Source organism: Fusarium solani (genome assembly GCF_023522795.1).
Source record: "Fusarium solani strain SB1 chromosome Unknown bctg00000010, whole genome shotgun sequence".
Taxonomy (NCBI): Eukaryota; Fungi; Ascomycota; class Sordariomycetes; order Hypocreales; family Nectriaceae; genus Fusarium; species Fusarium solani.
This window is the reverse complement of record NW_027072147.1, coordinates 563,214-576,656: the sequence shown is the minus strand read 5'-3', so window position 1 is coordinate 576,656 and position 13,443 is coordinate 563,214. Positions and strand designations below refer to the sequence as shown.

Genomic DNA, 13,443 nt, shown 5'->3' with positions numbered 1-13,443 from the left:
GGAGAAATAAATGCATTGTTGACAACTGCCGAGCAGTAATTTCCCGCTGCAGCCACGAATAAGTCGGGCGTTTCGTGATACGATCTAATGGCACCGCGGGGATGGACTGTCATTCTTACAGCTGAGAATCCTAGGCTGCCGATACTATAAAAAGATATCTCAGCAGCCACTCTTGGCGAGCTAGTGACACCGGCATCATCTAATATGTCTGGCAAGCAACGACTCTAGACTCCTCCCGTGCATGATGTCTTAGCCTCTGTTGAACCTCTTATGACGCCTTAGTCAAGGTCCCAGCAATGTGAGGAATCACCTCGAGCCAACTCTCACCCGAGAGAGGAGCCACATTGAATCTATCCCAATCACCAACCTTGAGGATCGACCTGAGAGTTGGCCGACACAGCTTGCAAGACCCGACAAGGTACTCCCAGGGGATGTTGGTGAGGCCTGGCGCATGTTAGTTGGTGATCAATATCGTGATTTTGAGGTTACCCACGCTGGATCAATGGGATCACGGTGCCCTGTTCCGACTTGACATGCTCGTAGACGTACCACCGGCCACCTGGCTTGAGGTAGTCGTACAGAAGACGAATGTTCTTCTCTGGCTCCGGGATGCTGCAGAGACATTGGACAGTAATGATGCAGTCGACGCTTCCTGGGCCAATGGAAGTCTCGTCCTTCAAGTCTTGGATACCAAAAGGTAGGACTTCGTATGTCCCAACGAGTCCTGTCTCATCGACGCGTCGCTTCAGAGCCGCAGCAGAGATAGGGTTCGGCTCGACGCCATAGATCTTGCTGGAGGACTTTTCGGCAGTCAACTTGGTCTTCTTGATGACATCGGCCAGAACCTGTGTCCACATTCCACTGCCGGCTCCAATCTCCAGGATGACACCGTCGATTGGCGGGCCTTGAGCAGTCTCATGAATCTTGCCATCCTTGACACGACCCTCAAGCAGCGGGACTACCCAGCCCTCAGCCCCAGCCTTGGACTTGGGACCCATGTATACCCAAAAGTTGCCGAACCATGCGTCGTGAAAGGCCTCCCAAGAGAACAAGGTGCGTAAATCACCAGAGAAAGCGAGCTTGGCGACGGTGGCGAAGAGGTAGAAGGTCGAGATGGACATGATGCCCCACGGCCTTAATATTGAGCCGATCATGTTGTCGGTGTATCAATTGGTTTCTCGGCTTTGTTGAAAAGTTGTTTTTGAAGAGGTGAAGTGCGAAATCGGCATATGTTGGCCCGTATTGGGTTTTATAGCTCCTCTGCCGAGAACCGAAGAATGTGCTCAACCCCGCACAAACAAGAGTCAGACCAGATACGATATCGCCAACTCATCTTGCTGTGACTCAGAAAGTCGGGCGAATCTATGACTTGTTTTTGAGATAGGCATTTGTTGATTGAAGGGCTTCGCAGACTCCAAGTTATTCAGCCGAGTGTAGCTCCAATGTAAAGCAAATTGAGCCTCCTCATGATCAATCGCCGACATCCGTCTAGCGAGTCCAGCCTGAAACATATCGACCCATATCTCTCAAATCGTTGCCGCTATCTAGATGCATTTGTCAGCGTCGGGGAATACATTGAGGAGTCACAGGCGCTGTTAAGGATAGGCATTCAATGCAAGATGGCGTCATATCTTGGCCATGTCCAGCAGTCTGTGAGCAAGGTCTTATGTTTGTCTTATGCCTGGTATCCCGACTTAATAAAGAAAGGAAATGTAGCTGCTATGTCGGGCGATACGAGTTAATGCTGTTGGGATCTTAGAGAACCTGTGGAAGTACGACTATAACTTAGATACTAAGCAAAAGACGAGTTGCTCCATTGAACAAAGAAATCTAACAACGAAGTATTTTTGTAAGGCTCAAACGGCAAAATGTCACATACCGCAAAAGGTCAGTAAAAGAGATAAAACAGCAAAAAGTCAAAAAGAAGAATTTGATGAGACTGGGACTCGAACCCAGGAGGATTGCTCCATCAGGAATCTTAGGTTGTTAAGGTGACCTTAACCTGACGCCATAACCAACTCGGCCATCTCACCAATGTCATTGGATGGAAACCAGGCGTCGAAATCCTGGCTCATGAGCCAAGTGCCCTAGTGCAGGACGGAACTCTAACAACCACCAAAGTCAATGCAGCTGAGGAGTCACCGCCATAGTACCTAATTGAAGAGGCAACCATCTTTTGTATCCGGATGAAAAGCCCTGGTATCTTCGGTTTTCTCATAATGGCCACCCAGGCCTATGGTCAACTCCAAATGAGAAACAGCAGGACAGTCACATTGGCAGCCATGTTTATGTCAGTTCTAATAATTAGTTCAGTCATTTGAGTGGACGATTGAGTTTCAACTCAATCTATCGTTCCTTAGCTCCCGAACAACCATCCGCTCGCTAGCCCCAATCCTCATGTTCTCCCACGAACCCCTCTCTTCTTCAGCATCAGCCACCAACGATACGAACACACGTTGCCTCACGAACAAATGCATAACGTAGGTATCCTCCATTGGGTCACAGACAAAGTTTATGTACCTCCTACCTCTGAATGCCACCAACACAGCGAATTTCCCGAAATGGAGATCCAGGGATCAAGAGTTCAGGAGGCCCTCACGCGACTATCGAGATGTGAATAATATTACTTTCATAGCAATGTCCGCCCAGCCCCATAAACACGTGTTTGAAACGCTCATGTCGGCTAATGTGTACTGCCTCTTTATTTGATGTACAACCTGCTTGGTTCTCATCCAATATCACCTAGATCCAAGACCCATATCTATTCCTGCCATCCAAATCCCAGAGTTCATAAATCTCTGGACCTTGAAGTTTCTGCCACGTCTATGACTTCATCACTCTGCTTAGCAAAACTCATCGTCTCGGTGACTACGTTGGAAGATTAACTTCCGCCACCTAGCTGCAGTGTGGAAGCTACTTTCACGATGTACATAACACCAGCTCCCTTCCCTCTTCGTTCGTTTGTTCAATCGCATCCGAATTCCTCTCTTGGCCGAATTGTTGACATATCTTCACGGAAACCTGCGGCGCGATAAAGTTCGCAGCTGCCTTCGACATCTACTTAAACCACCCAGCTCCCTGCCTGATTCTTCTCCTTGATCCGTGAACCACTCTTTCCGCTCTAATCATCATTCTAACAGATTCACGCAAATTTACAACATCTTATTCCCTTTAGCAGGCACTCACACGCATTGCAACCCTCGACTCTGATCATCTCGAGTCCTCAACTTCTCCCGATCACCACCTTATCCTTTTTAACACTTTCTTGATTCTTTTTTGCCCTTTTGATTCTTTTTTGATCTTTTTTTATCTTTCTGGGCACTCTACCTCTTATGGCTCATATTCACTCTCCCTTTTGTGGCTGCTCTTGGGTCACAAAATTTATTAAGAAAGAACAAGATCGAGTTACTCCTCAGCCGAACCACATCATGCCTTCGCTCAACAATCTCTCCGACACTCCTACTCTTCCCGATACCTCTACACTACCAGTCGGCAGTCAAGTCAGGAAGATGAACACGGAAGGCTTCAACCCGGCGTATAGCCAACACTCCGCCGTCTTCAGACATGCTCAACTCGCCATCTCCTACAACGCTTCCGTCGACGTACCCATGGTCGACTGTCACACCTTCAGCTTTTTCCCGTCGGGGACACAGGTCAATTTCCCCATGACTACCTCAGACTCCGACTCCGACATGTCCTCTTCTCTTCCGGTGGTGGGATCAGTCCGCTCGACATCCCACCAAAACTCCGAGCACGCATCGCGTCGCCGTGGGATCCTTGGTACGGGCCGAAGCCGCAGACCGGAATGTAGTTTTGTTGTGGACTACGAGAAGAAGAAGGCACTTCGGCGATTGGTCAGAGCGGAGGAGATTCCCAAACCTCCCCCCGCTAAGCCCCTTGAGCATCATCACAGCACTTGCGGGTGTTCTCCTAGGTCTGTCGTCAAGAAGAATCGCGAGGTCTTTCGTCTAGAGGGTATTCTCCTAAATTTGAATTCGTGGGGAGATCTCAAGTCCCCGTCCGACAAGGCCTACGACTTCGACCGTCCGGTGCTTCCCGCTCGAAAGCCCAAGCATCGGACAAGGACACCCGTCAAGTCGTGTCTCAAGAAGGTTGCTGCCGTCAACTTCTGCGACGACTTGGATTCCGGAGAAAGCGACAGTGATTGCTCGTCGGCTTATTCCGACGATGATAGCGACACTGACAGCATTTGTCACTCGTTTGACGGGGACAATGCTTCCAGAACCGGGAGGATGTCAAGGTTTGTCAAGGAGAAGAAGGTCAAGTCTGTCCACTTCGGCAAGGCACACTGCCTCCGAACAGGCCAGAGCATGCCCCCGACTCCCAGGACGCCCGAGAATGATTCACGGGTGGAACGCTACAAGGCCAGGCAAATGATCGAGAACAAGTACCGCAAGATGTTGGCCCACAAGGACAACGAGGCTGCCAGCGCCGAGCAGCCCCCATCTATAGCCTTTGTCCGGCAAGATGAGGAAGTTGAACAGCGTCTCGCGAGGGCCGAAGACATCTCTCACGCCAACGAACGAGCCGCCATCGGTCGTGGTGCCCTCGACTTTTTGATCTTTGTGTGTCGCGACAAGAACTCCATCGGCAACCAGATCAGTGAGCATCTGGTTGACCGACTCGTCAAGCACCGTGGCAATCTCCCCATTCTGGGTAGCTACCACGGCGAGGAGAGGGAGTATGCGAATGCGGGGACGTCAAACGTCTCCCCTGTGCCGGCGCACTTGTACCGCGACTGTCGAAGTTCCATGTCGTGGGTCGGGACGGACGAGGCGGACCAGATGGACACGAGTATATGATGGTGGTTACCTGTAGCGGTTTTCGCGATGGCTTGCCCCCTCGGTACGCTGAACCTCATCTTCAAGCGGCAATGCAGTACCTGAGTTTATAATTATGGTTACAAAGTTGATGAAGATGAGAAGAAGGGGATATTGACTACTGAAGACCACACACGATTCATCTACGGAGGGCTTCGTTTGAGCCGCCTGAGCATGATATACCGTCTCACACACCCATTTCCGTATAGCTATATGGCACACTAAAAGAACTCAACGGAGTGAGCCTGGGCAAAGGTTAGCATAAGCCATTCTGCCAGAACGATTGCCATTGCGCTGGATTACGGTTTGGGCGGGATGGGGGGTATCGGAGGAAAGAAGTGCCGATAGTGAGGTGTCGAGCGACATAGAGGGTATGAAGTGTTAAGCTACTGCCATGAAAAGCTAGAAGCAGCAAAGTTATTTGCACCGCTCTTTTGCCCCTGCACTCTTTCATCGCGCTCGAACTGGATCTCATGTGTGGCTGCCTAGATTGCAATGGCGTCGTAAACCACGCTTTATGCGTAATAGGATAACCAGGTTACATTTCACATCACGCGACCTTCAGAGAGCTTCCTCTTACCATGAGCGACCAGCCTAATATTTCTAGAGCATCGGCGTTTCCGGCTTACCATAACGGCTACTCATCAAAACGGTATATAAGAAGGGAGTAACCCTTGCTCACCGCCTTGCTCCTAGCCGAGCTTCCTTCCATCCACAGGATATCATGCTTTGCAGCGTTGCTGATCATAGAGATGATTTCCACCTCGATGAGCAAGCTGATGCGGGGTTGAACTGAAGAGTGCGCTTCTGTCTGATATCCATACCAGGAAGAGGATACGTTACAGAAGATGGTAGCCTTCACCCTGCAGCTGATCGTTATCCGGAAGTTCAGTCACCCAAACGGACAGGGCCCAAATGGTATCCCCTAAAGTCTGCCGCAGGCCCTGATGGGCCATGAAGATTAAATGAGCGATTAATTTTCTATCTAAAGGAGCGACGAGAGGTAGTTCCTTATACCTATATTCAGTCTGCCGGCCTCAACGGCCGCAAGCTGTTGCTGGGTGGTACCTCTGGTGTAGCGTTCACGCTGACCGTGAAGCTATTTACGATGGTTGTAATCCTTGCCCTTGACAAATCCGTGACCCTTGCCACCACACTCGCGAGACTTGATATCACACACACGAAAAAAGAACGGACAGACAGCTAGCTTTTGAGGATCCTCAAAGCGCGAGACAAATCCTCGATCTTCTTCGCAAGTCTCGAGCGACGCTTCTTGGCAGATTTGGTCTCGCCAGCGATCCGTTCCAGCTCCTCGGGCTCCAGATTGATCACCCACTCTTGAGTGAACACTTTCAGAGGGCTGGAAGGGCCATGCAACAGGGAGTAGTCAACAGCGAGTTGAAAGACATTGTCGATGAACCGGTCAAGCGCCAGTCTGTAGTAGGCGCGAAGAATGTCATGGATCTCTTCCTGCAATTGCTCCATATTGCTCTTGCCTTCAGCGGCTTTTGCAATGTCGTCCAGATTGACCATATACTGGATTTCTCCCCACTGCTTGGTATCTTTTCTTGCCTTAGGACGCAGCAACTCAGTGATTCGGTGGCCCCGAGCCTTCGACCGAGCTTCGGCGAACTGTGGGTTGAGGGTGTAAGGTTTCTTATGCTGTTCGACTTCGACCAATAGCTTCGCTTGGTCCATTGCCATCCTGTAGCGTTCGACTAGGCTTTCAAGGATTGCGGACCACAACTGGGAACGGGCTTGCTCTTCCTGACAGACGGAGCGAATTGTGGCGGCGATAAAGCGGTGGACGGTGAGGATTACTCTGCTCATATAGGTCTTGGTCATTTCGGCCCACTTGCGCGACTGCTCTGCAAAAGCCGTAGCAACCAAGTTTGCGTTGAAGGTGCCAAGGTCAAGCCCCCTATACTGCAAGTAGATGTCACTGATCCATGAAGTGACATCGTCATGCGGCATTGGTGTTTCCCGCGGAAGTTCAATGACGTCGCCGAGTTCGGCAAGCTCTGCTGGAGCAACATCGTCCAGTTTTGCATGATGAAGTAGCTCTCGCAAGTTATCTATCATCAGCTCGACTGAAGCCCCATCACAATCGTCATCGTCATATATTCCATCTTCACTAGATTGTGGGAGCAGCTCAAGACTCTGGAAGTGTCGTGAATGGGCACCCTGTTGAAAATCGGCGCTGAAAACCTCAGTGATGTTAACCACTTGCGTGATGAGACGAAGAGCGTCTTGATCGAAAACAGGATCCGCGTTATAATCGGCCGCCAACGCTGCCCTGGCACGACTCTGAAAAGTTCCAGCAATATTGCAGAGAAAACTGCGTTGCTCGCGCTCATCCTGACGGGGAGGCCCAAGGCTGTCCAGTTCCCTCTTGCACTCTTTAATCTGGCTGCCGACATCTTGGAGCAGCTTAGGATACTCTCGTCGGGTAATGTCGACCAAGAGCGAAGCAAGTTGCTCTTTGAGGGCTGGGATGCCTACTCGATCCCGTGGAAGATCAGCCCATGGCTGGTTTCGGAAAATCTGATCAAGCTCTGACTGCTCCTTTGAGGCGCCATCCGATCCACGGTTGCGGACAAGAAAGTAGCCAAGAGTGAGCGGGCGTTTCTGACCTTGAATAAGGTCACAGACGGCAGCCTGTGCACTAGGTTCAAGTACCAGGTCGGGCTTAGTGAGCACTCCCAGAGTACGCTCACCATTCTTGTCGTAATCTTCAGCAATCTCCAAGATCTCTTGCGTAGCAATGTCGACATTACTCGGCAACACCGCTAAGATGATGGTGCGTTCGTCTTTGATATACTTGGTGACGAGGTCTTTCACCATGATCATGTCGTCTTTAGTGGTTCCTTGGGTAGTGGTGCGGAAGATTCCCGGAACATCAATGATGGTGAGATAGTCCTCGTGAGGCCCATACACCTCAATCTTGAGGACGTCTTCGCTGAACACAGAGCCATTCCCGACTGAGACATCGGCTCGCAGACCCATTTTTTCATTCGCCTAGTCTTTCGTGAGCCATTGGAGTTGATCAACGATGTTCAATGCTCACAAACCTTCTGCAGAATGTCCGCGAATTGTTGACGGAATTTCAAACCTGAAAGCTCCGACACCTGAAGTGTCGCCACATGCTTCCTATGCTCGTCTGATGCGTTTGGCCCAGGAATGATGCGTATGATGACACGATCCTGTTTATCGCGCCGAGATGTGATCTGTGTTGCGTGGCGAGTGCAAAGGTTTTGGTTCTTAGGGAACGGAATTCCGGTGAGGCTTTCCAGCACCGAGGATTTGCCAGAGCTTTGATCTCCAACTACAACAAGCTATATTATGTGTGAGCTCATGCTGAATCATGCAAGATATCGGTCTTCTGATTTTACCTGAGGGAGAGGCACATGCTGACCAATGTTCAAGTCGCGGAGCTTATCGACCTTTTCAAGCAATGCCGGGTCCGACAAGATGCTGATGTCGCGGCCGACGTTCATGTTTAGAAGTTGTGGGCAGAGTGATGTGATCTTGGTCGACAAATCAGTGTGTAAATAGAAGATGATTGTAGAGTCTGAAGTCCAAAATTTGGAGTCCGTCCATCCCTTTTATAAGTGAAGGAGTCACTCGCGATGCTACGCTACATGTTACTCCAAGAAACAAAGAACCCGCAGTTGGCCGGTGGTGATATCTCCGTATTGATACGTGGCTTGGCTTGCGGTTGGCTCTTTTTGAGGCTCTCAACACCCAGAAAGTTATTGCCAGCCTGTCATATGCATGATTGTGCGAGAGTCTCGGTCACGAGTAAAATGGCCAATACAAATTGGCCGGATTGAAAGAAACCGAGCGCATTTGCGATGCTATGATACTATCTGCGATTGGTTCGTCGTGAGGCGCGCATGTGTAGTTCCCTTCCAATTGGCCAGTTTTGAGGCTGCGTACACATCAAGCTCCACACGAGATGATTCACGGGCTGTGAGGAGAATGCTCTTGTTCTGCGGTCAGCTCGGTGAGGCTTGCATTAGGCATTTCATCTTCCCTTATTGGTCAGTTTTGAGGCTGCTTCTGCTACGAATCCCCACACTACAGCATCACCATAGTCATTGGACAACCACGTTGGGCACAGCCTCATCGAACGTGCAGGAAGCGGGCAATTGGCCCCTACACAATCTTGCGCTTGATCAACCGGGCGAAGGAGTTGTGAAGATAAAGGTAGATTTAAAGCCGGTGGATGTCTCACTGGCACGAAGGTTTTCAAGCTCCTAGCAACCCGACCTCCTTCGCCTCGGCCTCATACACTTTATCTTCCATAAACAGTCCTGGGCAAAGCTTCTTTTGGAGTGGCCCAGGACTGGACAGTTTCCAACTTCTTTTTTCCAAACCATAAAGGTCGGGTCTCCCGCGCGTTTAGCAGGAGGCCTGCCCCGCCGGACCCTTGTCAGGCGACGAGCCGTGTGAAGCATTCAGACAACACGCCTCCTTTTACCATTTGGACGGCTACGATCTTTCAGCACCCTCATCAGAGCACTTCGAGTATTCCTACTTCAGTGGTTGTGTGGGAGGCGACGCATGCGAGACTTGTAGCGCATACGAAAGTGTCCCACCCCCCAATAGTTCCTCGTTTTTGTCAGCAAATGAGAGTGCCGACGGCGTCCATTCAGGACTAGGAGTCTCGTCTCATGCCCAACAAGACGATTCCTCAGGCTACGGCCACTTTGATCTTCATAACCTTCCTCACTCCCCTGTACCAGATTCTGCCCACCCTTGGGATGAGATTCAGCAGCAGTCCTTAGGCCCGACCTCCGTCGAAACAACACGAGGGTCTCGGCGCGACAGCACTTCTCGCCACCGTTGTGATGTTTGCAACACGAGCTTCGCTAGCAACAACGGCCTGAAACGTCACATCGAAACCACACATGAATATGGTCGGACCTATTGGGTTTGTACGGTCAAGGGTTGTAGGAGATATGATAAACCAGATTTCAGGAAGGACAATTTTAAGCGGCATTGCAAGAAGAAACACCCAACGGTGGATCTGAAACAATTTGGTCTCTGAATATGCGCGCATCTGCGTTTCTTTTAGCTAGGGAGGTCGTCGTTTAAGATTGTTTAGGATCGAAGGTCTTTACGATGTCTTGTCCCCACGCTAGAGGAGGTAGATCGTCACTGCGGATCATTGTGTGCAGTATCTCGAAATCATCTAGTCTAAGACTGATGATCGCCGGGCTCACGAAGCGCAACGACTGTAGATTTTTCTTACAGGCCAATGGCATGATATGATTACGTGTCGCAACATAGTAACTGCCTCTTTAATATATCCATCTTGACGAGACAGACAACTCACCGGGCATCCGCTAACTTGATCTGTTCGACTTTGCGTATGTAAAATCTTCGCCCGCTCCAAACTTTGGCTCATCGCTTCACCCTCTGGGCAACCTAGAGTTTCGGAGCTATCAGCGGTGGGGGTACGTGTTCTGGGACGAGGCGAGACTGGAGAAGCTGGGCGCGTTGACACAGGACGGTCTAAGCAAGCTGACGGCACCTGCGGACCCGCTGGAGGCTTATCGAGGGGTGGACAATAGTCAACTACAGGCGTCGAGAACACGACGAAGCGACATCTGGTGGCAAGGAGGATCTGGCTGGTGGAGTCAGGGTGACGAGTCCAAGGTCGTCTGGCCGGAGAAGAAGAGGAAGAGTGCTCAGAAGAAACGGCCTCTGATGACAGCGAGGTCTGTTCAAGGTGCCAAGGATTTTCTTCGTAGCTTGAAAACCCCTGATGTACCAGCGAGAAAGGCAGAAGGGTCATGGCCACGGCTGATGGACACCGTACCCGCCTCATAAAGGATAGGTTGTAGTTAGAGAATACAATCAATGATTTAAAAGGTAAATTGCACAATAATACTACAGTATGAAGGTTAGATAATAAGACCAAGTCGATTAACTAGATAGGTACTTCGCATATCTCCCTATCATAGCCTGTATTTCTAATCGCTAGACTGCCTCGTCCTTCTCTTAATCCTGATCCTAACACCCTCCGGCGGTAACACGGCCTCAGCCATCCAGACATTCGGCGGTCTCTTGCCCTCATACTCTTTCGGGAACGCAATGTCGTAGTTTCGCAACACATACGCGAGAATCATCTTGAGCTCAAAGTCGATGAGGAACCGGCCAGGACAAGCATGCTTCCCATGTCCGAAGGGGAGAAACTCGGGCGACGTCGACACCATGCTTACTAAAGGCACTTTTTCATCGCGGCTGACAGCAAGTTCGCGCATACGGGAAAAGCGGAAAGGGTCGAACTTGAGGGGGTCTTCCATGGTTTCCTCGTCCGTCTGGGCTGGCTGACCGAGGAACGAAATCATAAGACCCTTGGGAAGTGGGATGCCATCTTCGGTCGTGAAACCAGACGTCATGACCTTGCGAAAGTTGGCTCTTCCTCCGAAAGCACCCAGGCGGAGAGTCTCACGGCAAAGACTATCGGCACGGGTCATCTGGTTAACAAGAGCCTTCGTCCATTGAGCGTCCTCGTCAGGACCGAGGATACGGTCGATCTCATCACGCAAGACGGCAATGGTGTTGAACTCGGCGTCAGAACCAAGCACGTTGAGAATCAGGTTGGTGACTTGGATCTGTGTCTGATGCATTGAACCAAAGTTATGAGCAATCAGACGCCCGGTCATAACATCCATGTCGTTGATCTCATCTGGGCGTTCGCGCTGGCCATATCGAAGCATCATCTGTAGATGATCCTGGGGCTCGGGAACACTTGGGTCGGCTTCCATGCGTCCCTTCCAGAGAGGAACGAACCACTTCTTAAGTTTGCGGAATTGTATGCCTGTTGGGATTCTGAGAAGGGTGCCGACGATGGGCTGCAAGACAAGAGGCACGCCTCCAGTGAGACCAGCATTTAAAATGAGCAGGTCGTTAATCTTGAGAGATGTCCTAAGGTAATCTTTGTTACGGCCTTTATCCTGTCAGCAAACTCACCACATCAACAAAGCCACAAACTTACACAACGGCAGCCCAACAGTAAACCGACTAGCAGCCTGCGCAACAATAATCTGAATCGTCGACCTAAGATCAATCTCCCTCCAATTCTCAGTATCCTTTCCAAACTGCTCGTCAAACACAGTCTTGAGCTCATTGTTCATGGCGTTGACAATATTCTCCAGCACGCGGTTCAGATCGCTCTTGACGAGCATGCCCTGCCACGCATCGACGGCGATCTCTTCGTGTCCGAGACTCCATCTGACCTGGTTGACCTCTGCAAAGGCTTTGGTCACGTTGAGGACTTCGTCAGGTTGGGAGAAGACCCATTTCATGGAGCTTTGGGGGAGGATGACTTCTTTTCGGAAGCCGAAACCTGGAATGACGACGGGCTTCCCTTTTTTGATGTACTGAGGAAAGTTCTTAGTAAAGTCAAATTGTTTGGGCGGGGGTTGGACAAACGTCGTGATATGCCTCGCGAAAGAGCGCCTGACAATCCGTGAGGTAGGCATACCTCGTCCGCAGACTAAACCGACGAGCACCCTCCGGCTCACGTATAAGCGGGATCCCCGGAGGATATGGCACATGAATGAGATTCTCAACGAAATAGAGCACCGAAATGGTCACCAAAACCACCAAGACGATGCCCAGAGGGCTCGTCAAGCTAGGTAGCTGATCCAGCAGTAAAGGCGCCATAAGAAAGATGACGAAATCACAGACCCGCGGGGGAGACGACACCCTGTATTTAAACGAGCGGTAGATACAAGAAGCCGCAGTTGACCCAGGGTCTTGGGATAGTTAAGCGCTTTTCGGACCATGGTCTCTCGCTTCGCTAAGACTAGCGCTTACCGGGTCGGATTCTGACCTTGGTGACAAAGTCCGCGCAGACAAATCATGATGCGTCTTTTTGCTTGGGGTGAGATTTCGAATTGATCTGGCAGGGTAGGGCACCCGGTTAGGTGATGTGAAGTGGGTGGTTAGAGACTGGGCATTCACGCGGCGTAGGGATAGGATAGTTACAAGGGATGACGATACAAAGCGGGGACGCTTGTTTTAAATCAGTGAGATGCTTGTCTCTTTCACCATGTGGTCCGTGTTGCTCTTGTAGACGAAGCCGTTGAGCGATCTGCCATGAATGGGACTCGTGCCCTTCACATCCCATACTTGGAGTAGATCGCCTGAACTTCCAGACCAACGAGAGAGATGATAAAGGGCTTAGCGAGCTACATTAATTCGTAAGGCCATATCATGTCGATATCTTGACTGGGGTCAATCAAGCGGTTGCTATTCCGCCTCTTCCGGTAAAGATGAGCACAGCAGGACTGGGCACGACAAAGCTGACAAGCAAAAGCAGGCACCAATCTGGTGACTTGCTTATGCGAGCGCGTAATGGGACTAAATAAAGAGATCTAGCACCCGACCTATCATTCTTAACAAGCCAATTGCTGCATGTTTCCTCCTCAATTGAATGACCTCCGAAGTCAACATGTTTGTCCAGGGTAGCTCAACTGACACCTGCCGTTACATAATCAGCGCCAAAAACACAAGGGTATCCCTGCCACGCCGCAAAAAACCCACCAAACCCACCAAGCCAAACCTCAACGCCCCAGCCCCACAC

The 13,443-nt window shown here is 50.6% G+C and overlaps 4 protein-coding genes across 4 annotated transcripts; 1 reads left to right on the top strand and 3 right to left on the bottom strand.

The window, feature by feature from the left end:
* Positions 1–268: 268 nt before the first annotated feature.
* On the bottom strand, positions 269–1,154 carry MRS44_014234 (uncharacterized protein; the record flags this gene model as incomplete). The annotated part of the gene is made up of 2 exons (XM_046279669.2): positions 269–444; positions 494–1,154. 2 exons carry the CDS (start codon positions 1,152–1,154, stop codon positions 269–271), a joined length of 837 nt encoding a protein of 278 aa, XP_046127669.2.
* A 2,274-nt stretch (positions 1,155–3,428) lies between these two features.
* Positions 3,429–4,823, top strand: MRS44_014233 (uncharacterized protein; the record flags this gene model as incomplete). The annotated part of the gene is made up of 1 exon (XM_046278898.2): positions 3,429–4,823. One exon carries the CDS (start codon positions 3,429–3,431, stop codon positions 4,821–4,823), a length of 1,395 nt encoding a protein of 464 aa, XP_046127668.2.
* Positions 4,824–6,044: 1,221 nt separating this feature from the next.
* MRS44_014232 (uncharacterized protein) lies at positions 6,045–8,338 on the bottom strand (the record flags this gene model as incomplete). Its single annotated transcript, XM_046271448.2, has 3 exons — positions 6,045–7,859; positions 7,913–8,176; positions 8,234–8,338. 3 exons carry the CDS (start codon positions 8,336–8,338, stop codon positions 6,045–6,047), a joined length of 2,184 nt encoding a protein of 727 aa, XP_046127667.1.
* A 2,484-nt stretch (positions 8,339–10,822) lies between these two features.
* On the bottom strand, positions 10,823–12,337 carry MRS44_014231 (uncharacterized protein; the record flags this gene model as incomplete). Its single annotated transcript, XM_065618331.1, has 2 exons — positions 10,823–11,802; positions 11,851–12,337. 2 exons carry the CDS (start codon positions 12,335–12,337, stop codon positions 10,823–10,825), a joined length of 1,467 nt encoding a protein of 488 aa, XP_065474403.1.
* Positions 12,338–13,443: the final 1,106 nt, after the last annotated feature.